We start from the raw sequence: 27719 nt of genomic DNA, 5'->3' as shown, positions 1-27719 counted from the left end.
GTAAACTAAAAGATTTTGATGAACTGGGTGATATGGGCTTGAAGGTCACGCGGAAATAGGAAACTACTGAAAGGTGGAAGTAGGTAACTCCGCGAAAGACGAATACGAGGTAAAAATTAACACGTGTGCCAGTCAGATCAGTTGCGCCCGACGAAGGTTAACATCAGTAGTGGTCACACCGTGAGGAAGCTTCTGCACCACTACTGGACAATGGATACACAAATGAATACATTAATTAGGATATCGTTTTTACTTCGCAATACTTCCCACTCTTTCAAGTGGTACGATATGTCCGTGGTACGAAATGTCCTAGAGCCGTCTCAGGATCTGGGTGGAGCCTCAGAGGACGAGAGTCACGATTTTTTGGATGAGCTTCTTATACTGGTTTGTGAATGACGTCAAGCTCCATAACTCATCTGGTATGTAGTTAGAGATCTGCTCTCCACCTACTATGAAGCAGTGGCAGTACCGATTGATGGAGTGTGCGGGGATGGACAGGGTGTTCCTGTTGTGGGAGTTGATAAGTCTCTGCGAGCGTCGTAAACCTGGATGCTAGGTACTGAGGTGTAGACGTTCTTAGGATATCGCGCACTCTGCCACTTACAAGCTAAACAGTTACACTACACACATTTCTGTAACTTCCACTGTTAGTCTCAAACAGTCCCATAGTTAATCTCGCTGTCACTACCACAGCTCTTAGTTCACAGCCCGCGCACGACAGTCTCACAATACCGTATGACGTTCACTGTCCTCTCACTCTCAGCAATCTTCGTTCACTGTCCCTTGGTGACCCCACATCGAACTCCCGCACGCTGCACTAGACATAACGTTCACTTTACAACAACTGGACTGAGAGACTCAACATCTCAACGGAAGGCAGACAGAGAGACAGTACGAACACTCAGTTCCACGGACGGAACACTCACAGACACTAACACACAGACTGTCTCCTCAACTCAGGCTGAATTTCAACTCGAACTGTCGCTGTCCACAGCAGCACTTACCCTCACACCGAACCCTCAACTCCAAGAGGTATGAAACTAAACGAGTCCACAGACGTAGTTACAAACACAGGATTGTAGAGGGACTTAGTTTATTGACTGAGGCTTGCAGACTTAACACTGAAAACTGGTCGGTCTGCCTTAAATAGCGAGACAGGCCATTTCAGATGCTTTGAGAAAGGAGACGCCTCCCGAGTCCTCTCAAAAGCGAATGATCTGCGTGCATCGTCGAGATCCTTCTCACAATTCCGGACGCCTCCAATGAAGTTACAGGGCAATGGCAACAGTGGTCATGGAAAGGCTAGCCAATGCGCGCGCGGCTCTCTCTCCTGATTGGTTCGCTGTATGGCGGGTTGCTGAGCCCTAACCCGGCCTTTTATTCTCTGTGAGGGTTCTGTCTGTCTGTCTGTCTGTCTGTCTGTCTGTCTGTCTGTCTGTCTGTCTGTCTGTCTGTCTGTCTGTCTGTCTGTCTGTCTGTCTGTCTGTCTGTCTGTCTGTCTGTCTGTCTGTCTGTCTGTCTGTCTGTCTGTCTGTCTGTCTGTCTGTCTGTCTGTCTGTCTGTCGTTGAGGTGGTGAGTCTCTCGGTCCAGCTGCTGTAAAGTGCGCGTTGTGTCTGGTGCAGCGTGGAAGGAACCGTGAACGAAGACTGCTTGAAGTGAGAGGACAGTGTACGTCATACGGGACTGTGAGACTGGCGGCCCGATCCACGGTAAGTTGTTCCTCCAAAATGACGGTGCTCGCTACAGTATATAATGAGGATGAGGAAGTGTAACTGGGTAACCATTCCCCCTTAACACAAAGCAATGGGAAAGAACGGAAGAAATCCAAACCTTTCAAGAATGGGGCAACAGAAAGTGAACGGACACGAACGACGTGACCATGATCGACTCCCTAGGCCTCGCAAACGTAATACCATCAGAGAAGGAAGAGAATAGGCGTTGACCAAGGAAAGATTGAGAGTGAGAAACCTCGCACAAGTAGAACGATGTAATACTCATGGTCTCCAGCCCATGCTTCCACGATTATAGTCTTTCGGAATTCCATTTCAGTCGCTTCTCACTACAGGCAGTGGATACCGTAAATATATTCCACATCCCCCATTCACAGGCTCTTACTGTAGCAGAATTGCGACTGAGGTCCGGAGTAGTTCTGTCCCAACCCACGGAGACTTCTCTGTCATTTGACTCACTCGCTTTTTATTAACAAATGCATTTATATCTGCTTCCCCCATTTGAAGGCTGCCAAAAAGACAAAGCTTACATAAAAATTTGAATAATAATTACAAGGGCCTTTTAAAATGTGTCTATAAATGATAAGTATACTATAGTAAAGCCTAAATAATAAAAAATTGTACCAGTCAATAGTTTTGAAATCCATGAGAAATTCCTCATAGGACAAAGATATAGCTAAGGGTATAAATGATTTGTTACTATTGCGAACGATCCTTTCATGGCTGCTAACGTATTTAAATAGCCCCAATCTGTATCTATACTAGTATAGAGTTATCATGTAAAATGGCTGGTTTTAAGACTTGCATATCTTCTTTGGTAGCGGTACCGCGTGGATTCTGGCAGTTTTAAACAATATTGAAAATAAGGCAGTTTAGTTCTGTGAAGTGGCCAAGTGACGTAGCCATTGTCCATATGTTACATTTCACAGATATTACGGCCACCGAGATCGCCCGACCTCACTCCACCAAGCGGGTGTGTTGGTGGTGGTGGTGATTATTGTTTTAATAGGAAGAACAACTGGGCAACCATCCTATATTACACCAATCGGAGGGAAAATTGGGAGAGGTCCGAAAATTCGGAAAACGAATACAACTTTCCTCAGCCTATCCCAGTTATTGTTGGGGTCGCTGGAGCCACCCAGGCTCATTTTGGTTTTACCAGGAGTTTAAGACCTGATGCCTTTCCTGGCGCTACGTGAGTCTTGAGATGAAAACCTCGACCTAGCATTGACTGGGATACGAAACTCAGCCTTCTCAGTGGGAAGCCAAAAGCCAAGCCACTGAGCTATTCATGCCCAGTTCGAAAAAATGAAAGAAAGGTCGGAAAAGGACAATAGTTGACCAAGGGATATCAGTCAGGAAAGAGCCTGACACAAGTAAGTGGAAGTAATGCCAGATTCGGCTAACATAACTTGTTATTGTAACCGTGTCGGTCAGACATATACTTAATTGAAAATGTGGAAACTTTAGTCAAGCTCCTTTGTCCATGTCGAAGTCAAGTTGCATCCGATTGAACAACACCTCAACACCTCCGACTTGGTGGTGCAAACACAAGTCCGCCATAGCTGGAGAGATCCCCAGAAAGAGAGCGAGCTATGAAAATGACAAGGAAGGGAAATTAACAGCAATAACTCCGCCCACTAAAAATGGCCAAAATACGGTAATGCCAACGAGCAAGCTTGATTTGTGTTGTAAGATTTCGAGATAAGCGCATTAATTAGTAAGAGAAACCTCGGCATATCATGTGTTTGTATAGTAGACCTCTGCCAAAATTGTAATTGTTTGTAAAATTTCAACGTGTGGAAAATTACCTCACCAGAAGATTATGTAAGCACCAGTAGTGTACGCACGCTAGCTGAGAACGCAGACTCCGGACGGGGGATCCCCAAAAAGGCATCGTATTTGATGATAAATATCAGATAAACCCCCGATCGATTTGTTTTACGCCTCAACCAAATTACTTAGAATTTTTAGTTACACGTTTGACCGCGTCGCCAGTGTTACAGGACTAGTAGAACGGCTGATATGCAAAATGTGGTGGGTACGGTTCGCCATCTGTTTTTCGTGTTGGGGTAAAATCATTTCAGAGCCCGCGCTGATGAGGAAGAGACGACTTGACGTGAAATATTGGAGGGAGACACACGGTCCGCTGGTGTCCTGGCCTTGCCTGTGTTCGGGAGTGCTACTGTACATTTTGTCGATACGCTGTATGAAAGACTATGTTCAAGTTACAGATAAACTTAAATTAATGAAAGTATGTGAAAAATTTGACTAAAAGGACGATTGTGTCGCTGTAGACGACCGAGGGAATTGTATTAGAGTTTCATAAACTGTGCTGGTGAAGGACGTAATTTAATTGAACGTCATTAATATCAGACTTGTTCTAGTGAAGACGACCCCAGGATTATGAAGGTGCTCAAGAGGACCAGAAGAGGATTTGAACCAGTGAACCACGCCAGCACCATGATGGATTAAGCGTCGCCAAGGGCCTTCCCAAGGTCCGAGCCATGGATTTCTCGACATGACGACGAGTATATTAAATTTGAAATACAAGACTTGTCAATGCGGGGTTATTTTATGTAAATATGTAGATCACGTAAGATAAGATATTAAGTGTGAAAAGCATGTGTTTCTGAATTAGGGAGAGGTTTGTGAATGGTCTTCATATTGTATTAAATAATGTTTATATAGATGGGAATGGAAATTCTGGAATATGGGATAAATTTTCGAGCCTATAAAATGTTAATTTAAAGTAAAGCATGTGCATGGATTTATCGATGAAATATCCGAAAGGATGAGAGTGCTTTAGATTGAGAGTCTAAAATATAGATTTGTTTTATTGAATATTTCAAGCGGAAAAATTAATATCTTTCTTTATATGAAATATTTAATTGATGTTGGTAATGCATGACGTATTGTCTTCAAAATCCCAGTATTGGATAATCATGGGGGTAGCGATGCACTCTGATTTTAAAGTAAATTTGCATGAGTAGAAGATAGAGATGGCTGTATCAATTTGTGTGATATTTGACAAGCCTGGACTCGAACGGACGTCACCGCAATTTCAGATATGGTATTCTTTCTATGTCAAGAAGTAGATACATTTCTTTTAAATTAGAATAAAGTTATAACTACGTTCAGATCCGTTTGAGATTTTTGTTTGCGGTCAGATTTGTAGGAAAACCATAGGCTGATTTTTCTGTGCGATCGACTAGTTGTGAACCCGGGTATTTCATGTGCATGGATGTGACACTGATAAGATGAATAGTGGCCTGATATGAGTTAAATGGGCAGAGAATGAATAAGTGAATGAAGCTTTTGAATATGATGAGATGATATTGGTTGAAATTATATATATATTTGCCACAATGTTTTCTCAGGGAGACTGATTGCCTCGCTTTGAGAATGTTCAAAATGAAGGGTCTCCAGCCAGCATTTACAAGCACAGCTCTGCGACGTTATGGTTTATGAATTGTTGAGAGGGTGAACCTGGCCGCTCTCGAAAGAAAGAATTTTGCCAAGAGTATTGTTCAAGCCTGTGCACCAATACAGAGAAACTTAGGGGTTCGCAAATATACGATTGCATTTAGAAGATTTCCTTTTAATTCTTTCATGATTATCTCTGTAAATAAATTGAGTAACTGGAACGCCAGAATAGTATTGTTTGTAGATTTTTGGAATAATTTAGAAAGGGATTTTCAGAGACCCATTTGTCGGTTGCATCCTGGAGACCACCGGTTCGAAGTCCAAGGCAAACCCTGGATTTTCCATCACATACAAGTTTTTTGTTCCATGAAATACAGCCAGTCGTACGTCTTTATTGTTTACACTTCTGTTTGTAGTGCGTGTACATAATTTGTGAATGTGTTCTTTGAGATTTATTTCATGTTTGATGTCTGAATTCAAGAACGGGTTCTGCATCGTGATTTTGTCATCAGGTTCATTGCGATGTGGGTTCAATTCCGGACCAGACATCTGTTTAATTTTGTTGTTGGTTGTGATATTGTCTACTAGTGTTAGCTTTTTTCAGTTTACTAATTAGTAGTGTAGTTAATTAGTTAGGCGACCACTCAAAGTTGCCTGAGATTTTTGCGTAGATAGTGTGTTTCTTCTGTTAGTGAAGAAATGATTTGATGAGAGCAAGGATAGTCGTGTACTCAAGAATATTTCAAATAAGTGTGTGTTTATTGATCTATGTGTATTCGTCGTCATGTCGTAAAGGAGAAGAACGTTCAATTTGATTTTTTTCTAACGAACGGAGTCTTATCTCCGAATTTATGTATTCAGTCCATCTGACATTATAGAGTTTTATTGATTGTAGAGCTACTCAGGGTTACATTGAATTAATTGATGTGTTTATCAAGGTATATTAAATAGGGTTTAAAAGTTTGTCTGCTTAACATTTGCCGTAGTTAAATGCATCCTAGTTTTCCTCCGTTCACTTATGCCTTAAGTTAGTTTAGTGTTGTCTTTTTGATATTATGCCGCGAGCGCTCTGTGGCCCTGGGAGACCTGACTGTGTATTTGGAACGGAGGGAGTGCAGTTGATCCTTGCACGGTCGGAAGAACTTTTGTTCACCCATCTATTTGGATTTTACTTTCCTTCTCTTTCTAAATGAGGTGGCATTTGACTCTAGACTGTAAAGGTCCCATACCATCGAACGCCTTGGCATATGGTCCCGTATGGCGATATCCCAGTTTGGGGGAAATGTTGCTGTTGTACGGTTCTATGGGGTAATGGCATGTGTGGTATGAAAGGTCGGAAAAGGACAATAGTTGACCAAGGGAGGTCAGTCAGGAAAGAGCCTGACACAAGTGAGTGGAAGTAATGCCAGACTCGGCTAACATAACTTGTTATATACCACGGCACGTACAGTTTTAAGTGGAATCCAAATCGTACGGCCGTGATTTTGAATTCGAAAATGTAAATTTACCTGTCCTGATACGGTCATCATATCCTTCAAAATGAATGTCCAGCGTGGAAAATTGAATACGGACTGTTACCTCGTCTGAATGCACAACGTGTGGGGTGAAATGCGGACTTGAAGCTCTGACCTTGATAATGAAGCTCCGGGAACAGCAGTGAGGCGACCACAAGGACTGAACGAGACGTCTAAACTTAAGTCTCTTGTAAATTAGTTACAATATCTCCTTTTAGTAGAAGTAAATGATGATAATTAGCTTTATTTGGTTTGTATAATCATCATCATCATCATCTGTTTACCCTCCAGGTTCGGTTTTTCCCTCGGACTTAGTGAGGGATCCCACCTCTACCGCCTCAAGGGCAATGTCCTGGAGCTTCAGACTCTTGGTCGGGGGGTACAACTGGGGAGTATGACCAGTACCTCGCCCAGGCGGCCTCACCTGCTATGCTGAACAGGGGCCTTGTGGAGGGATGGGAAGATTGGAAGGGATAGGCAAGGAAGAGGGAAGGAAGCGGCCGTGGCCTTAAGTTAGGTACCATCCCGGCATTCGCCTGGAGGAGAAGTGGGAAACCACGGAAAACCACTTCCAGGATGGCTGAGGTGGGAATCGAACCCACCTCTACTCAGTTGACCTCCCGAGGCTGAGTGGACCCCGTTCCAGCCCTCGTACCACTTTTCAAATTTCGTGGCAGAGCCGGGAATCGAACCCGGGCCTCCGGGGGTGGCAGCTAATCACGCTAACCACTACACCACAGAGGCGGCTTTGTATAATTCTATTTCAAATATTTTTCGCAGGTTTGTTCATGGGGTTGGAATTAATTTGTCTTCTTGCGCATGATCTGTAGTCACATTTTGTGAGGGAAGCCTTTTATCAAACTAATATTTAAGGCCAACGCCGTCAAACATAAAGATCATGAACCACTACGATAAATTCGTTTATTTAAATCAAATTGAGCGCAATAAATTACGTGTAAAATTATATCTTTCGATTTAAGTCATCTGACCACATAGGCTTTGTTCCCTCTGTGGATCAGTGGAAGAGTGTCGGCCTCCGGATCCCAAGATAGCGGGTTCAAACCCGACAGAGGTAGTCGGATTTTTGAAGGGTGGAAAAAGTCCATTCGGCACTCCATGGCATACGATATAGGCATGTAAAAAATCTCTGGTGACACATTTGGTGTTTACTTGACAAAATTCATTAAATCTCAGCCATAGACGCCCAAGAGAGTTTCAGTTTACTCAGTCTGCCAAGTCATTTCTACATATTCCCGTTGGGTATTGGCAGGGCAGGATGTAGGTGATATCCAACCAACGCTCCAAATTTCCTAGCCATCCCCCCTATAGTCGCCTCTTACGACAGGCAGGTGATTTGCTGGATGAATTCTACCCCCCTCAACTACAGGGGTAGGGAAAACAGGAAACGATTATGTTGATGATGACGATTGAACTGATCATAGAAGGTAAGCTAGAGGAAACGTCGGCTCGGACGGAATTTATCCCCGGCGTGGAACATCCACAACACGGCAACTCTGATACGGAAAGAGTAAAACTTACTCCGTGCTGGTCGCCGAACTTTTGTGAGAAGCCCAGAGAATTGGCTACGCGGTTCGGCTGACGTTCCTGTGAGTTCGCACCACAGTGTAGGCAGCCCTCAATTTGGTCTTCCGAGGTTTCCAATTTTCACACCAGGAAGCTTAATTACGGCCACGGTGGATTCCTTTCCACCATTGCCATAAGACCTGTCTTCATCGGTGTGACGTACAACAAATAGAAAACAAAATAGAAAAATGGAAAAAGTGTTATTACTTTTAAAAAACATACGGCTCCATGGCTAAATGGTTAGCATTCTGGCATTTGGTAGAGAGGGTCCCTGGTTCAATTTCCAGCCGGGCCGGGGATGCTAACATTAGGCCTAATTGGTTAATTCGTCTGGCTATGGGGCTGGGTAGGCCTATGTGTGCCGTCTTCGGTTACGTGAACGAATTCGATCCACGAAATGTCACTGTAATATTTATCTCATATGGAAGATAATAATTGCTTTTACTCAAAGAAAGTATAAAATCTGCGGTGACATTTAGTGGATAACGCTGTCTTCATCATTAGAAATCATCGTAGGCCGTCTACTAGAAAAAAGACCTGCACAAGGTCTCTCCGGAGGCCATACGCATTATCATTATTATTATTATTATTATTATTATTATTATTATTATTATTATTATTATTATTATTATTTTCTTTCTTTCTTTCTTTCTTTCTTTCTTTCTTTCTGAACCATTTATACTGCAGGGTTGGCTTTCTCCTCAGATTACGTGAGCCATCCCACCTCTACCGACTCAAGGGCAGCGTCCTGGAGCGTCACTCTTTCGCTCGGGGGGATACAGTTGGGGAGGAGGACCAGTACCTCGCCCAGACGGCCTTGCCTGCTATGCTTAACAGGGGCATTGCGGGTGATGGTAAGATTGGAGGGGATAAGCAAGGAAGAGGGAAGGAAGCGGTCGTGGTCTTAAGTTAGATACCATCCCGGCATTTGCCTGGAGGTGAACTGGGAATCCACGGAAAGCCACTTCGAGGATGGCTGAGGTGGTAATCGAACACCCCCTCTACTCAGTTGACCTCCCAAAGCTGAGTGGACCCAGTTCCAGCCCTTGTACCACTTTTCGAATTTCGGGGCAGAGCCGGGAATCGAACCCGGGCCTGGGGAGGGGGTTGGTAGCTAATCAGTAATCACACTAACCACTACACCACAAGGCGGTATTATTATTATTATTATTATTATTATTATTATTATTATTATTATTAGCCAACCTTGTGGTGTGGAGGTAGTGTACTTTTCCCTTATTCCAAAGCTCTGGGTTCGTTTCCCAGCCGGTTCAATCATTTTCGTTCTGGACTGAGGAGTAGAACGGGATTCATTTGATACGAGAGTTTCTCAAGCTCTTAGTTACAGGAAGAAAGCGCACAGTAAGAAGATGGCGCCACTGTCCTAATGTACATAGACGAACAGTGATTACCATGGTTACAAAGGTTTTAGGAAATTGATGGTGCTAATTGTAGATTGACCCCAGCACATAAATATATATGAATATTAAAAGAATAAGAAGAAGAAGAGCAACAAGAAGAAGATGGCATCAGAATTGGAAGAACGACTGAGTCCAGAGTGAATTAAGATTAAGTTTTCTACTCGCCGGAAAATAATTCAGGCCTGAAAAAGGGAGCGCAAACTCTAGTTACAGTGGAACCTTGATATATCGAATCGCCTCGGGAGCTAAATTTTATTTCGAGTTATTGAAATTTCGAGAGCATATATAGCACATAATTGAATTATATGCATCTACGGGCTTATACCGAAAATATTATTTTAACAGTATTTAATATATATAAAAACACTATTTTACGGCATCACTTTAATTATAACCCTTATTATAGTAACTTTTTTAGAAGACAGGGTACAGTACATACAGAAGTGAAACTAGAAATATACCTCGGTTGACACCTTTGGAAAAAAATCCGTTAGTCTCTTCTGTTAAACTTCTCGTCAATACCACGCAGCCGAGATTCGTAAATGGAGCTTGTCATCCGCGACTTCGGGAGTTGCTTTCGTACGTGACCGGTAATTAAATCACACAGCGCGGCTTCGTCGATTTTCTAATCGTTAGAAGTTTTAGTTGTTCGGTTCCCGCCATATTAGCTCCCAGCATCGCTGTGAATCTTTCTTTACCTGTCAACTGTTTCTCACAAACCACAAATGCCGTATTGCACACTTAATGTTGCACACAATTCGAGTTACAGGGTATTTTTTCCTCAAGGGAGGAAATATTTGCTTCGAGAAATTTAGAAATTCGTGAAACCGAAATAAATACACGTGAAGAATAGGACAAACAGAAGGGGAATATAAGTTACTTCGAGATACTGAAAATTCGATTAATAGAGGTTCGATATATCGAGGTTCGACTGTATTTGTAGAACTTTCTTTAGAGACCTCCTGGCAGTGTTTTTTTTTTTTTTTTTCGTAGTCTCCGCTTCATTAATAATCTGAACTAAAACTAAGATATCACTCGTTGAAACTCACAAGTGTTTATTCTTAAAGTCACAGTTAATTCGGGGTCTGGATTAAGGCCCGGTGACGTAATTGGAGGGAGCTGACGTTCAAGAGATTGACGTTGTTTACTAACAAAGATAAGAGTGTACGGTACTGTTTGTTCATTCATCCCGAACGTTAGTGTACACAGCCGTAAACGAGCTACACTGTTGTACATGAGAAACGTGCCAATGAGTACAGTTCCGGTTAAGAGATCTAGGCACTACCGAAACTATTAGTCTTTTGACCGTTAATTATATATTACCTATGGAGAGAAGCGATCTAGTGGCCATGTCGTTGGCTGAATAGTCGGCATCATGTCCTTCGGTTCAGAGAGTCCTGCGTTCGATTCCTGACCGAGTCGGAGATTTTAACTGCGTCTGGTTAATTCTTTTCACTCGGGTACTTTTTTTTACAATTTGCTTTGCGTCACACCGACACAAATAGGTCTTATGGTGACGATGGGATAGGAAAGGGTTAGGAGTGGGAAGACAGTGGCCGTAACCTTAATTAAGGTAAGCCCCAACATTTGGCTGGTATGAAAATGGGAAACCACGGAAAACCATCTTCAGGGCTGCCGACAGTGTGGTTCGAACCCACAATCTTCCGGATGCAAGCTCACAGCTGCACGGCCCTAACCGCACGGCCAACTCGTCCGGTGACTCGGGTACTAATTGGATGTATTCGTCCCAATATACTGCCGTCCTACACCTAAAGGGCGTGTCTCATTGGTTTTAAATTTTTCTATTTTCTTTTATCACAATAATGTTTAGGGGTCACTCTATCTATTTCCTCATCAAAGTAGTCGTATTAAAAAGTGATGAAAAACACCAACAAAATATGCTGTTTCTCAAAACTTGATTGAAATAATAATAATAATAATAATAATAATAATAATAATAATAATAATAATAATAATAAATGCTATTGGCTTAACGTCGCAATAACTACTTTAACGATTTTCGGAGATGCCGAGTTGTCGGAATTTAGTCCAGCAGGAGTTCTTTTCCGTGCCAGTAAATCTACTGACACGAGGAAATACCACCGGACCGCGCCAGGATCGAACCTCCAAGTTGGGGTAAGAAGGCCAGCACCTCAACACCCTGAGCCACTCAGCCCGGTCCTCGATTGAAATCCTACCTGCATACGCAGATATGTTCTTTAGGCGTGGTACACCACATCACACTACCGACTATCAGAGAAACACGCGAATACATCGATCCTCATAAGGTGAGCATTAAGAAGACCAGGGCCAAATCCAGATGCAAGACACAGTTCGCATCCAGGACCCTTCCAGGGTGAGAAGTGCGATAGAAGATGAAGAGTGCCGGGCTGAGTGGCTCAGTCCGGTGGTACTTGAAAGTGGTCAAATACGCCAGTCTCGTGTCGATACATTTACTGAAACATACAAGAACTCGTGCGGAGCTAAATTCAGGTACCTCGGCGTCTCTGAAAATAGTTAAAGTAGTTAGTGGGGCGTACAAAGAAGTAACATTACTAGAAGATGAAGTGAAAAGCCCAACTAAATACGACACATACGTGACAATCAAATAAATATTAAAAATATAGAAGCTTCAAAAATAGTGAAAAATTTGAAAGTCTTCGAACACGTCAGCGCTATTGTCTCAGTTTAAAATCTAAAAACACGCTCTGCTAAGGAAATAAGTGATTTATCACTAGGATGAAAATGAGATTGGAATTGCCATCATGCAGTTCCAATTTTGTACAAGCTGTAAATCAGTCTAATCCACCCAATGCTTAGAAATGGATAAAAACTAACAATAATGGAAGATGTCCGCCTCTGCGGTGTAGTGGTTAGTGTGATTAGCTGCTACCCCTGGAGAACCCGGCTCGATTCCCGGCTCTGCCACGAAATTTGAAAAGTGGTACGAGGACTGGAATGGCGTCCACTCAGCCTCGGGAGGTCAACTGAGTAGAGGTGGATTCGATTCCCACCTCAGCCATTCTGGAAGTGGTTTTCTGTGGTTTCCCCCACTTCTTTTGCAGGCAAATGCTGGGATGGTACCTAACTTAAGGCCACGGCTGTTTCCTTCCCTCTTCCTTGTCTACCCCTTCCAATCTTCCCATCCCCCACCAAGGACCCTGTTCAGCATGGCAGGTCAGCCATCTGGGCGAGGTACTGGTCATCCTCCCCAGTTCACGACCCAATGTCTCACGCTCCAGGGCACTGCCCTTGAGGCGGTAGAGGTGGGATCCCTCGCTGAGTCCGAGGAAAAAAACCAACCCTGGAGGGTAACCAGATTAAGAGGAGAAGAATAATGGAAGATAAGCGGATTCGAAAGCCACCGTCAGTTGTCCTGAGCATGATTTTCTGTGCTATCCCATTTTTATTTCCAGGCAAAGGCCCGGACAGTTGCCACGCGTAGCCACAGCCGACTTTTTCCACCCCTTACGCAGTATCATTCACAAACATGAATTTCATCTTTATTAGCTCCTCAAATGAGGTTGGCATCAGGAAGGGCATCCTGCCGTAAAACATGCAGCCTGAAATTTACAGATATGACAACAACAAAAGACCGGTTTGAGCAACTATCGCCTACAACGACCGTTAATTGGCGGTCACTTCGGTGTCGTTATAACCGGTTTTAAAGCGACAATCGCCTATAATGACCGTTAATTTTCGGTCGCTTCGGTGTCGTTATAACGGCTTTGAGCGACTATTGCCTGTAACGACCGTTAATTAGCAATCGCTTCGATGTAATTATAACCAGGGTGTGTGACTATCGCCTATAACAACCGTTAGTTCGCGGTCTCTTCTGTGACATTATAACCGGTTTATGCGAATATCGCCTATAACGACCGTTAATTGGCAGTCACTTCGGTGTCGTTATAACCGGTGTGTGCGACTATCGCCTATAATGACCGTTAATTGGCGGTCCTTCGGTGTCGTTAAAACTGGTTTGTGCGACTGTCGCCTATAACGACCGTTAATTGGCGGTCTTTTCGGTGTCGTTAAAACCGATTTGTGCGACTATCGCCTATGACGACCGTTAATTGGGTCCCTTCAGAGTCGTTTCAACAGGTTTGAGTGACTATCACATATAACGACCGTTAATTGGCGGTCCCTTCGGTGTCGTTATAACCGGTTTGTGCGACTATTGAATATAACGACCGTTAATTGGCGGTCCCTTCGGTGTCGTTATAACCGGTTTGTGCGACTATTGAATATAACGACCGTTAATTGGCGGTCCCTTCGGTGTCGTTATAACCGGTTTGTGCGACTATTGAATATAACGACCGTTAATTGGCGGTCCCTTCGGTGTCGTTATAACCGGTTTGTGCGACTATCGACTATAACGACCATTAATTGGCGGTCCCTTCGGTGGCGTTATAACCGGTTTGTGCTGCTGTCGCCTATAACGACCGTTAATTGACTGTCCCTTCGGAGTCGTTTCAACAGGTTTGAGTGACTATCACATATAACGACCGTTAATTGGCAGTCACTTCGGTGTCGTTATAACCGGTGTGTGCGACTATCGCCTATAATGACCGTTAATTGGCGGTCCTTCGGTGTCGTTTAAACTGGTTTGTGCGACTATCGCCTATAACGACCGTTAATTGGCGGTCCTTTCGGTGTCGTTAAAACCGGTCTGTGCGACTATCGCCTATGACGACCGTTAATTGGGGTCCCTTCGGAGTCGTTTCAACAGGTTTGAGTGACTATCACATATAACGACCGTTAATTGGCGGTCCCTTCGGTGTCATTATAACCGGTTTGTGCGACTATTGAATATAACGACCGTTAATTGGCTGTACCTTCGGTGTCGTTATAACCGGTTTCGACTTATTTATTTAGGTGAATGGTCAGCGTATTGGTCTCCGCTTCAGAGGGCCTCGGGTTCGATTTGCTGTCGGACTAGGGATATTAACCGCGTGTTTAATTCCTCTAACTCGGGGGCTGTTTTTCTATTTATTTATTTATTTATTTATTTATTTATTTATTTATTTATTTATTTATTTATTTATTTATTTATTTATTTATTTATTTATTTATTTATTTATTTTAGCTCGTCTGAACACATTTCTTTATTTGCGTACACCACATCTCAGTGCAAACCAATACAGAAGCACGCAATAGTGAATACTTCCCTCCACATAGGTTTGGCGTCAGAAAAAACATCCAGACCTGAAACTGGGCTCTATTCAAATTTAATGTTAATCTCAAGTACTGTAGTTGGGAAAGTACCAGGAAGAAATGTAGTATAATGATATTTTCCTGCTACACGTCACCTAGTAAACAAGGTGTGTCAAGGTCACGAGCTGACTGACAACGTTTTTTTCTATTTGCTTTACGTCGCACGGACGCAGAAAGGTCTTATGGCGACGACGGGATAGGAAAGGCCTAGGAGTTGGAAGGAAGCGGCCGTGCCGTTAATTAAGGTACATCTTCAGGGCTGCCGACAGTGGGATTCGAACCCACTGTCTCCCGGATGCAAGCTCACAGCTGCGCGCTCCTAACCGCACGGCCAACTCGCACGGTACGAACAGTTTTAAGAGAGGAAAAGCTAGATGACATTGGGGCGAATCTTGAGCGGTCACCGAATAAATCACTCACACAATTATCACAACAAGTAGGGGTTTCGGTATCTTCTGCACTCAGAGCAACAAAGCTGTTACACATCACAGGTTTACGCCGACCCATTGTTTAAAACCTGTTGATCCAGCCACAAGAGTGAGATATTGTGTGATTCGACCCCACAACTTGTGTTATTTTCGTACAGGGCCTGGTTTCACTTTAATGGTCGTGTAAACAGTCATAGCTCTCGCTATTGGTGTGCAGAAAATCCTAATGCTGTTTATGAAGTCCCTCATTATGAAGGACGACACTTCCAGAATCTTTTATAAGGTAAGAAGATTTCATACAAGTTTAATAATAATGTTACTTGCTTTACGTCCCACTAACTACTTTTTAAGGTCTTCGGAGACGCCGAGGTGCCGGAATTTAGTCCCGCAGGAGTTCTTTTTACGTGCCAGTAAATCTACCGACACGGGGCTGTCGTATTTGAGCACCTTCAAATACCACCGGACTGAGCCAGGATCGAACCTGCCAAGTTGGGGTTAGAAGGCCAGCGCCTTAACCGTCTGAGCCACTCAGCCCGGCTCATACAAGTTTGTATACGCGCTTAAAGCAGGGCGGCCGCGCGCGAGGCAGCTGCCGTAGCGCAGAGTACAAACACTCTGCCATCGGTCTGAGTTTACAAGAGAGACTATGTACACAAATACAAAACACACTAACAAATTACTGTGTCAATCTTTATGTCACAGCTTATGCAGCTGAATGTTTGAGCCATTACTTGTAGACCAAAACAGGTGACTGGAGCCTGTCATCGGTAACGGTGCACAGCCCTGAGTCAGCAACGTGCGGAAGCGACTTGCGCCCTCCTGCACAGGGCACCCGTGTCCTCGACACTCCCACTTAGAGCACACACCTGTGGCCGAGGACGGTAGAATACACTCAAGGTGTCCCTGCCTGTCTTAAGAGCCGACTGCCCTCGGGGTCTGTCATCCTAATAGCTTTAGTTGGAGGTCACCGAGGACCCTAGTTGAGTCTGGCATTGCTTCAAATTACCTGCGCCAGGCTTCCTACTATCATCTTTCCTACCTGACTTCCTTTAGTCAACTCCTACTCTCTTCCAAGATTTGTGAGGCCTGTGTTGACTTTTATTTTCACGCCCTTCGTGGTCCTTCCCTTTCTTTTGCCGACACCTTCATTTTGTGACATAAATATGTCTTATGGCTCAGGGTCATCGAAAAATTTGCGGTATGGAAGTCAACGTGACGGAAGTGTAACCATAGCAACCTTGCAGGCTGTGATATGAGGTACGGATGGATGGCCAGACAATGTTACCTAGCAACCGTGCAGGCTGTGATATGAGGTATGGATAGATGGCCAGACAATGTTACCTAGCAACCGTGCAGGCTGTGATATGAGGTATGCATAGATGGCCAGACAATGTTACCTAGCTAGCAACCGTGCAGGCTTTGATGTAAGATATGAGTGGATGACCAGGCAATGTCACTTACAACCGTCTTATGGCTGGTTGAAATTAGTAGCCACTGATGGATGGCCATGACCGAGGAACATATTTATGATCATTTGAGTTTTGCAAAAGGTAAAGTGATTTCTTTTTACACTATGATTGGTGTTATGAGAGAACTTCCTCTTATGACAATAACAAATATCATTTTCGCTCTTCCTTTGATAACTGTAACACTCGCGCTGGCCCTGCTTCTTCACCAATCATCTACGTATAATAATTCCTTTACTGTGACCAGTTCCAGACTTCCGAATTCTTTACCAGTCATTGTGAGGAATAGTGATTCACTGGCTACATTCAGTTCAAAAGATCTTGCCGAGATTACTTGTTAAAATCTACCGACTGACGTATGTACTGTATAGTTGAGCATGTGGATGACAAAAGAATTGTGAGTGTTCGTGTAGTATAATGTAGACTTAGTTAATAGTTGTGTAACATACATAATTAGTGTATGTGTTTTTCAGCGTTTAGCCCTATTACGTCGGATTTTGAATATATTGACATAACTTTATTTTTCATGGAACAGCGTTGATCTAAATTTGTTTTCATTGTTTTACGTTAATTTTCATACAAAGCCGAACATTTTTTTTTTTTTAATCTTCAGTGACAGTGGATATTATGGGGTCCGGAAGTTGCATAATTTCACGAGATCTGTTTCAATCAATCAAACAATCAATACTGATCTGTATTTAGGGCAGTCATCCAGGTGGCAGATTCCTTATCTGTTGTTTTCCTAGCATTTTCTTAAATGATTTCAAAGGAATTGGAAATTTGTTGAATATCTCCCTTGGTAAGTTATTCCAATCCCTAACTCCCCTTCCTATAAACGAATATTTACCCCAATTTGTCCTCTTGAATTCCAACTTTATCTTCATATTGTCCGACTCATTGGCTGAACGGTCAGCGTACTGGCCTTCGGTTCACAGGGTCCCGGGTTCGATTCCCGGCCGGGTCGGGGTTTTTAACCTTAATTGGTTAATTCCAATGGCACGGGGGCTGGGTGTATGTGCTGTCTTCATCACCATTTCATCCCCATCACAACGCGCAGGTCACCTACGGGTGTCAAATAGAAAGACCTGCACCTGGCGAGCCGAACCCGTCCTGGGATATCCCGGCACTAAAAGCCATACGACATTTCATTTCATCTTCATATTGTGATCTTTCCTACTTTTAAAGACACCTATCAAATTTATTCGTCTACTAATGTCATTCCACGCCATCTCTCCGCTGACAGCTCCTAACATACCACTTAGTCGAGCAGCTCGTCTCCTTTAACCCGTCTTCTCAGCCCAAACTTTGCAACACTTTTGTAACGCTACTCTTCTGTCAGAAATCACCTAGAATAAATCGATCTGCTTTTCTTTGGATTATTTTCAGTTCTTGGATCAAGTAATCCTGGTGAGAGTCGCATAGAGTGGAACCATACTCTAGTTGGGGTCTTCCCAGAGACTTATATGCCTTCTCCTTTACATCCTTACTACAACCCCTAAACACCCTCATAACAATGTACAGAGATCTGTTCCCTTTATTTACAATCCCATTTATGTGATTACCCCAAGGAAGATCTTTCCTTATATATATATTTTGCTATTTGCTTTATATCGCACCGACACTGATAGGTCTTACGGCGACGATGGGATAGGGAAAGGCCTAGGAGTGGGAAGGAAGCGACCGTGGCCTTAATTAAGGTACAGCCCCAGCATTTGCCTGGTGTGAAAATGGGAAACACCGAGCTCGATAGCTGCAGTCGCTTAAGTGCGACCAGTGTCCAGTATTCGGGAGCTAGTAGGTTCGAACCCCACTGTCGGCAGCCCTGAAAATGGTTTTCCGTGGTTTCCCATTTTCACACCAGGCAAATGCTGGGGCTGTACCTTAATTAAGGCCACGGCCGCTTCCTTCCAACTCCTAGCCCTTCCCTGTCCCATCGTCGCCATAAGACCTATCTGTGTCGGTGCGACGTAAAGCAATTAGCAAAATGGGAAACCACGGAAAACCATCTTCAGGGCTTCCGACAGTGGGGTTCAAGCCTACTATCTCCCGGATGCAAGCTCACAGCTGCGCGACCCTAACCGCACGGCGAACTCGCTCGGTTTTCCTTATATTAACACCTAGGTTTTGCTATGCGTGCGGCTATGTAACAAACAAATCCAATATGTGCCATTTTTTGCATTTGCACAAATCTTAGGTGAAGCCATGTTCATTAGTTCTCCATGTAGCAATCAATGCTTTAGTGAAACTTCCGTCTGTGAGTAGTTTTCTTTGATACAATGTTAAACTTATGTAGATGGTTGATGTAGTATATCCCAAGAATGCTGGCTGATAGAGACAAATGGGTTCCATATTTTGAATCTACATGTATCAATTGTCTTAGAACATGTGTTGGATACCAAGATATTCACCGAAATTATTTTTTTGTTGATCAAGGTGTTTGACGAAAATTATTGGAGTAGACAAAAATGTGACTGAATAGGTTGGTTAATTTCTAGAAAATAGAATTCAGAGAAATAGAGTAGGTGAAGTATTATCTGATCCTGTAATGGTTAAGAGGGTGGGGTCTCGCAAGGCAGTGTTATCGGAGCTCAGTGTTTTCTTACATATATATAATTATATAAATGATATGAGTAACGAAGGAGTTTCACAGATAAGGCTTTTTTTGCGAATGATTTTAAACTGTGTGCAGTAATAAATAAGCTACAGGATTATGATCGACTGCCAAATGACCTCGACAAAATTGTGAGACCGGGCGAGTTGGCTGTGCGCGTAGTGGCGCGCGACTGTGAGCTTGCATCCAGGAGATAGTAGGTTCGAATCCCACTATCGGCAGCCCTGAAAATGGTTTTCCGTGGTTTCCCATTTTCACACCAGGCAAATGCTGGGGCTGTACCTTAATTGAGGCCACGGCCGCTTCCTTCCAACTCCCAGGCCTTTCCTATCCCATCGTCGCCATAAGACCTATCTGTGTCGGTGCGACGTAAAGCCCCTAGCAAAAAAAAAAAAAAAAAAAAATTGTGAGACGGACGGCAGGCAATAGTATGATGGTAAACGGGGCCAAAAATCAGCGTGTGAGTTTCACCAAGGGGGAAAAAACTCCTCTGAGTTTTAATTCCTGTGTTGATGGAATTACAGTAACTCATGGGGATCACTGTAAGTACCTAGTTGTTAATATGAGGAAATATCTTCATTGCGGTATAAAGGAGAAGGGTCACCACGATTACTTGATACAAGAATTGTAACAGATTTGAAGGAAAGCCTCACGATTTGTTCTGGGTGGTATATGACCAAAAAAGGTAGTGTTGCAGAAATGTTACAAACTTTGGGCTGAGGAGACTTGAAAGTAAGAAGACAAACATATCGACTAAGCAGTTTGTTCCTGTCAATGGGGAGATGGCTTGCAATGACATTAGTAGACGAATAAATCTGAGTGATGCTTTTGAAAGAAGGAAGGATGATAATATGAAGATAAAGTTGTAATTTAAGGGAACTGATTGGAGGAAGAGGTATTACGGAATCGGATAGTTTGATGAATTTCCAACTTCTTTGAAGTCATTTAAGAAAATGCTAGGTAAACGAGTGATAGAGACTCTACCACGTGGGCGACATGCAGACGAATGGTGACTCATTACAAGTTTCTGTATCCGTAGATAACAATTGTAAAATGTAGTTGCGTGTACGAGAGGGTGAGGTGACCTAACTTCCCCTCTTGAAAGAAACCATAATAAATACGTGGCTCAGACGGTTGAGGCACAGGCCTTCTAATGCCAACTTGGCTGGTTCTGGCTCAGTCCGGTGGTATTTGAAGGTGCTCAAATACGTCAGCCTCATGTCGGTAGATTTACTGGCTTATAAAAGAACTCCTGCGGAACGAAATTCCGGCACCTCTGCATCTCCCAAAACCGTAAAAGTAGTTGGTGGGAGGTTCAGTCAATAACATTATTATTAAATGTGTATGTTGGGTATTCAGCCCGAAGGCTGGTTGGATCCTCTGCAGCTCCGCCAACAGCTGTCATAAATAGCCTAGGCGTCACTGAAGAGGCGTACTAGGGAAATGAGGAGTGAGGTAGTTTCCCGTTGCTTTCCTCACTGAGCCAGCCGTTGCTATTACATATCAGTCTGCCAGGCCCACTGAAATGCATGTACCAACCGACCCTATAAGCGATATTTTCACACCATTCATAACAGGGACTGGCTGCATAAGGAATGGTATTACTAGCATCACTAATAATAATAACAATAATGTTATTTGTTTTACGTCCTACCAACTACTCTTTTATGGTTTTCGGAGACGCCGAGGTGCCGGAATTTTGTCCCGCAGGAGTTCTTTTACGTGCCAGTAAATCTACCGACACGAGGCTGACGTATTTGAGCACCTTCAAATACCACCGGACTGAGTCAGAACCGAGCCTGCCAAGTTGGGGTCAGAAGGCCAGCGCCTCAACCGTCTGAGCCACTCAGCCCGGCACTAGTATCACTCATACCTCAGTCACTTTCATATTGTCAAAGCCATGGATGAGACTGAGACAGGTCAATGAAAGTAACAAATTTGATATAGCCCATACCAGAAGACATAGTGCACTAAACACTACATCTCGCCAGCAAAGGCATTTATTATTAAGTAAATAAATAAATAAATAAATAAATAAATAAATAAATAAATAAATAAATAAATAAATAAATAAATAAATAAATAAATAAATAAATAAATAAATAAATAAATAAATCACGACGACCACCAGTCCAATTCGACCACTTCCCACACAAATCCCCGTGTACACACGCTCCAAGGTGGAATGCGCGCCGATCTCACCCAGTCTATAATTAGCTGAGCCACACTTACCTTACTGAACGACACCAGCGGCATCTCTCACATCCCAGGGCTTCCTCAACGAACAAGCATCGCTGCACTGAGCCCTATTCCTGAGCATCGGTGGCTCATACCCCCACCACAGAGCACCTCTGGGCGTCATGACGTCGGCTAGGCATCTGGAGACGCCTTCTTGATCGGTGTATGCCACACAAATCCTGTAACATGATGGCCCACTGCCTAAGTCACATTTCGCAATGTCATTTTCATATATTTCACCAAAACAACAAGCAATGCATGGCATCTTGTCACTCCTCGAAGACTGAGATGATGAGGTTGTGAAGTCACCACAATGGGAACCGGTAACTTGCATCCCATGTTTATGTTTCGGCTGGTTATTTACGATTCTGAGAGAGAAGTTATGAGGCACGTAAATTACGTTACTCAAGGGGTGTAACAAGTGTTTTAAAGCTAATTAAATATTAACTACCGTATTCTTAATTCATCCATCAAACTTAGCATGTTGCACCATAGCAATCTAACAGCAGAATATTCCCAAAACTACATATTATTATTTTCATTATTATTAATTATGGGTTTTCGATTTAGTTTTCTTACCACGAATTATTCCATTCTAGGTACAGGAGTTTCAACTTTCTTCATAGTCACCTTAAGTCTGTAAATGGCGTATGGCTTTTAGTGCCGGGAGTGTCCGAGGACATGTTCTGCTCGCCAGGTGCAGGTCTTTCGATTTAACTCCCGTTGGCGACCTGCGCGTCATGATGAGGATAAAATTATGATGAAGATGACATATAAACCCAGCCCCCGTGCCAGAGAAATTAATCCATGGTGGTTAGAATTCCTCAACCTACCGGGAATCGAACCCGGGACCCCTGTGGCCGAAGGCCAGCACGCTAATCATTTAGCCATGAAGCCGGACTTCAGTCTATAAATCAACAGCAATAACAGGCTGACATTTTTGTTATATAAATACAGACTTTACAAACTAAGGTGCATATAAATGTTTTGTTTGTTTGTTTGTTTGTTTGTTTGTTTGTTTGTTTGTTTGTTTGTTTGTTTGTTTGTTTGTTTGTTTTTTCTTCTTTGTTGGTCCAACCTTTATCCCGTTTCTCTACGGGGTCGGGTATGAGATGAGGTGAATCTGTTGTGTTAGGTTTTTATGACCGGACGCACTTCCTGACATCAATCTGATCAGAGGAGTTAATGAGATTAAATGAATGACGTGATATATCTGTGGCTTGGTTCTAAAAGGGCCAATGAAATTTTTTATCGACATTGAGATATTAACTGATACAAACGCGTTTTATCCTGGCTTGCACAATGTTAAAAGGGCCAATGTCTCTGTTAAGTACTAAACGAACAGTTAATGTTTAATTAAATAAGCCCGTGCCAATAATGTTAGATTACCAAAAAGATTAGAGATCTGGCAATTTTTAAAGAATACGATAGAAAAAATTAGTGTTTAATAAGGTGACTTCCACGAAGAAAGTATAAAGTTATTTAAAGTTAGTTGTTGAAAAAAATAATTGGAAAACTATAAGCAAAACTTCAAATGCTCATAGCTCAAAAACAGTTTTTTTTGACATTGGCCCTTTTAGAACCAAGCCACAGATATGATAGTAGGAAGTGAGAGGGTGAAACCCGGTGTCGGCACATAGCCTACTCCTGTCTAATACGACTAAGGGATCTGCTCATGGCTTAATATGTCCATCACCGGGCGAGTTGGCCGTGCGGTTAGGGGCGCGGAGCTGTGAGCTTGCATCCGGAAGATAGTGGTTTCGAACCCCACTGTCGACAGCTCTGAAGATGGTTTCCCGTGGTTTCCCATTTTAACACCAGAGAAATGCTGGGGATTTACCTTAATTAAGGCCACGGCCGCTTCCTTCCCATTCCTAGGCCTTGCCTATCCCCTCGTCGCCATAAGACGTATCTGTGTCGGTGCGACGTAAAGCAAACAGGAAAAAAGTTTCCATGCGACAGACGAATCACCATCAACAGCACTATATGCCCTCACTCCACATGAGCATTGCGCAGAGGTTTGGCACGCAATCTACTGATTAGTAGTTGTATACCACCACCTCCCCTACCCTACCGGCCAACATTCTGATGGTGAATTTTTTTCGAGCAACGGGACTCGAACCGGCTAACCACGGTGTCAGACTGTTTAGACTTTAACGTCTTAACGAACGTGGTCGCCCGGCGGGCTTAAGGTGTATATAAATATTAAACAAAAATTAAGAAACATATTTAAAAACTCGCTGGACAAACCTTCTATACTGTGAACGTTAGACGTCAACACAGGCTACAGACAAATGAGAATCGGTTAGTGGAAATAAGTTAAGGGCTGGAACTGTACAATTTATTAATCTCAAAATGTTCAGGGAATAATGTTTGTTCATTTATACCTGTCTGTTTGTTATTTTTGACACACTTTTTTATTTCTCCAATCTCTGAAGAATTTAGTATGGAGCCCTCGGATTCTATATGAAGAATTTTGAGATGTTGATCTGGATTAAAGAAATGATTGTTTTTTTATGGCGTGTTTAAAAAACTATGACTCTCTGGGCTTATGTAATTTCCATGATATAATATGTCCTTTCGTCCTGATTTTCAAGTTTCGTCCTGTCTGACCGACGTAAACGGAGTCGCAGTCACCGCATTGTAATTTATATACACCACTTTTTATTTTCTTTACTCATGGTATCTTTTCTTTTCGATCATTTAAAAAATAGAACCACATTCAAGGCCCCTGTTCATCATAGCTGGTGAAGCCGATTGGACGAGGTGCTGGTCCTCCTTCCCAGTTGTATCACTGACCGAAAGTCTTGCGCTCCAGGACACTGCCCTTGAGGCGGTAGAGGTGGGATCCCTAGCTGAGTCCGAGGGAAGAAACAACGCTGAACGGTAAAGAAAGAAAGAAAGAAAGAAAGAAAGCCCCACATTTAGTGCTACAGAATAATCCCGCCTTTGTACCAGAGTTCCTAGTTTTTCAGAAACTGGACCGTAGTATGGTTGAACATAATGCGTGTTGTTGTGAAGTAATTTTGTGACTAATAATAAAATATATTGTTATTTACGTAATATTATGAGGTTCATTTCATTAATAAGTTTGTTGAATTACACACAATATTATTTCGAGTTTACTACACACATTTTCATAGGATTCCTATTGTCCCAATCGTTTATAAGTACCTAGTAATTATGCTTTACCAGAGCAAGATGAAGTACGGAGCTCAACGCAAAACTTCAAGGGGATTTAGAAGAGAGTGGTGAGGTGGCCTACTATTTAATGAAGCTGCTGGACATGGGTGGTCCATTTTTTCTTTTCTTGATGGAGTGATGAATATACTGAAATCATATTCCGATTTTACTTTTTTCGTGTTACTAATTTTTCAATGAGTTTCATTTTTTAGACGTTAATCACAGCAATGTCTTCAATAATAAGTTTTTTTATCGAAATTTGTCTTATTTTGGGGTGCAGAAAGAAATCAAAATAAGTAGCAAACTTGTATCGGATAGAGTGGCATGAAATAACATGTCAGATAATGGAAATTACATAAGTCCACAGTCACAGTTATTCAAACCCCTCACCGGGCGAGTTGGCCGTGCGGTTAAGGGCGCGCAGCTGTGAGCTCGCATCCGAGAGATAGTGGGTTCGAACTCCACTGTCGGCATGCCAAGCAAATGCTGGGGCTGTACCTTAATTAAGGCCACTGCCTCTTCCTTCCCATTCCCAGGCCTTTCCTGTCCCATCGTCGCCATAAGACCTATCTGTGTCGGTGCGACGTAAAGCAAAAAGCAAAAATTCAAACCCCTCGTAATAAACAAACATTCCTTCAATCCAGATCAGCATCTTAAAATTCTCCACATTGAAACAAGGAACACCATATGCAATTCTTTAGAAATTATAAAATTATAAAAGTGTCAAAAATAACCAAGTGACAAGTATAAATGAACATTCTGTCATTAATAAATTGTACAGTTCCACCTATTAACTTATTTCCGCTACCCGATTCTAATTTGTCTGTAGCTTGAATAAATACGACGTTTCTGCTACAACCATTAAACTCTTATTATTATTATTATTATTATTATTATTATTATTATTATTATTATTATTATTATTATTATTATTATTATCATCTCTAAGTTCAGCTGACTTTGAGTAATCATAAAATCCAATCATTAAATGATCACACAAATAATAATTGCAGGCGAAGTTTTACCCTAGCCCGCAATACATTCTGTACTTAGCAAGTTGCTAAGCGACTAACACTTTCATTAATATTCTGATTTAGATGATTTTCATCCTTAGTAATGTCATTGCATGCAGCCATGTTTGATTACTACCTGTCAAGCCAGAGAGATAATAGTTCCTCTGATCACGCAAGAATATTTTTCCTTACTAGATACTCGAATTCTGTAACTTTTCCCTGCTTCCAAATATATTCAACAGATGGCAGAGTGTTCCGAATAACTTACAATCTGCTAAGAGAAAAAAGTCTGCGTACAAACAGACTCCATTATGACATACGCCTTACACATAATCTGAGAACACGTGTCGAAGGATAACGTAGATACACTAAAAAGAGTGCAGACCAAAACACGCTCATTCGAGACTAAGCTATGAGCTCAGAAGACAACCGTTCTATATAGAAGTACTGTCATTGCCTTCTACGACACAATACCAAGCTTTACATCAAGAATTTCAGGGTAAAAACGAATATATGGATACATTTTTAACAAACAGACGGCATGATGACGTCAGAATGGATGAATTCTTACTACGAACTGCAGCATATCATAACGCGCTTTTTATTAAATGTTCATAAAACCGTTGAAAAGGGCAGGCAAAACAATATGACTTCGACAGGCATATCAAGACGAGTTTTCTTATTATTTATAACGAACGCTGCGGAGTAACACGGGTCCTCTAGTTTTATTATTATTATTATTATTATTATTATTATTATTATTATTATTATTATTATTATTATTATTATTATTATCATTATACAAAATAACGCGTAATAATTATGAACCGAGTATATGAATTCAGAAAAGACTGATTTCACTCACAGTATTGATACGGCTTATGGGATTGTCCAGGAGACCGTGAATTTTAAATAGCTTGGCGAGATAATTATCCCGAATGACAAAGAAAAAGGAGCGCAAGGAAGATGAAATTGGCATTTAAAATCAGTCATGATACTTAACAGATCCCAATCCATCTCCTACCAAGCAAAACTGAGACACTATTGCGTAGTGGTGAGACCGGCATGCCTTCACGCTGCAGAAGCACTAGCGAAGATGATAGATATGTCGATTGAGAAAAAAGAAGGAAGTTCCTCAGAAAGATTCTGGGTCCTAAGAAAGTGTCCAAGGGTTTTATCTTCCACCTGAGGTCAAACAAGGAACTGTCAAAAAGATCACCGCCGTTATGAAGAAACGAAGGATAACCTTTTTTTTCGTAGGGGCTTTACGTCGCGCCGACACGGATAGGTCTTATGGCGACGATGGGATAGGAAAGGCCTAGGAATTGGAAGGAAGCGGCCGTGGCCTTAATTAAGGTACAGCCCCAGCATTTGCCTGGTGTGAAAATGGGAAACCACGGGATAACCTTTTATGATCACCTGAGGAGAATGAACCCAGAGAGATTGGAGTACAAATTGCTCACTTTACAGGAAAAATGACCGCATCGATGTAAATAAATAAATAAATAAATAAATAAATAAATAAATAAATAAATAAATAAATAAATAAATAAATAAATAAATAAATAAATAAATACTTAAGTTTATTATTGTTATTATTATTATTGGCCTTGCCCCAATTACTTGAAGTCGGCAGTATGTGTAGATTAAGTTCTTGGCTGGATGCCAGCCCTATGTGGAGTGATGTATTCACCATTATGTGTGTCCATGGTAGTTGATGGTGTGATGTGTACAGCTGCTGTGCAGTGATGTAACAATATATAGAATTGCTTCCTACACATTGCATAGGCATACTGCCTGTAGCATAGTACGGCGGGTGGTATAAGCAGGAGGGTAAACTGAGCTACAACCTATATCCCAAACACATAGCCGCACCAGTGAGAAGTTTTG

The 27719-nt window shown here is 42.3% G+C and overlaps 1 protein-coding gene across 1 annotated transcript in view; it reads right to left on the bottom strand.

Annotated features, from left to right (window-relative positions):
- LOC136877242 (facilitated trehalose transporter Tret1) overlaps positions 1–21784 on the bottom strand; it is a 137446-nt gene extending 115662 nt beyond the window's left edge. Inside the window, exon 1 of the mRNA XM_067151101.2 lies at positions 21628–21784. Coding sequence (XP_067007202.2) covers positions 21628–21651 — 24 coding nt within the window. The 5' untranslated portion in view covers positions 21652–21784. The remainder of the gene's footprint in view (positions 1–21627) is intronic.
- Between the last annotated feature and the right edge of the window lie 5935 nt (positions 21785–27719).

The sequence above is a fragment of the Anabrus simplex genome, chromosome 7, assembly GCF_040414725.1.
Source record: "Anabrus simplex isolate iqAnaSimp1 chromosome 7, ASM4041472v1, whole genome shotgun sequence".
Taxonomy (NCBI): Eukaryota; Metazoa; Arthropoda; class Insecta; order Orthoptera; family Tettigoniidae; genus Anabrus; species Anabrus simplex.
The sequence above is the reverse complement of the archived record's forward strand: the minus strand, read 5'-3'. Positions and strand labels throughout refer to the sequence as shown.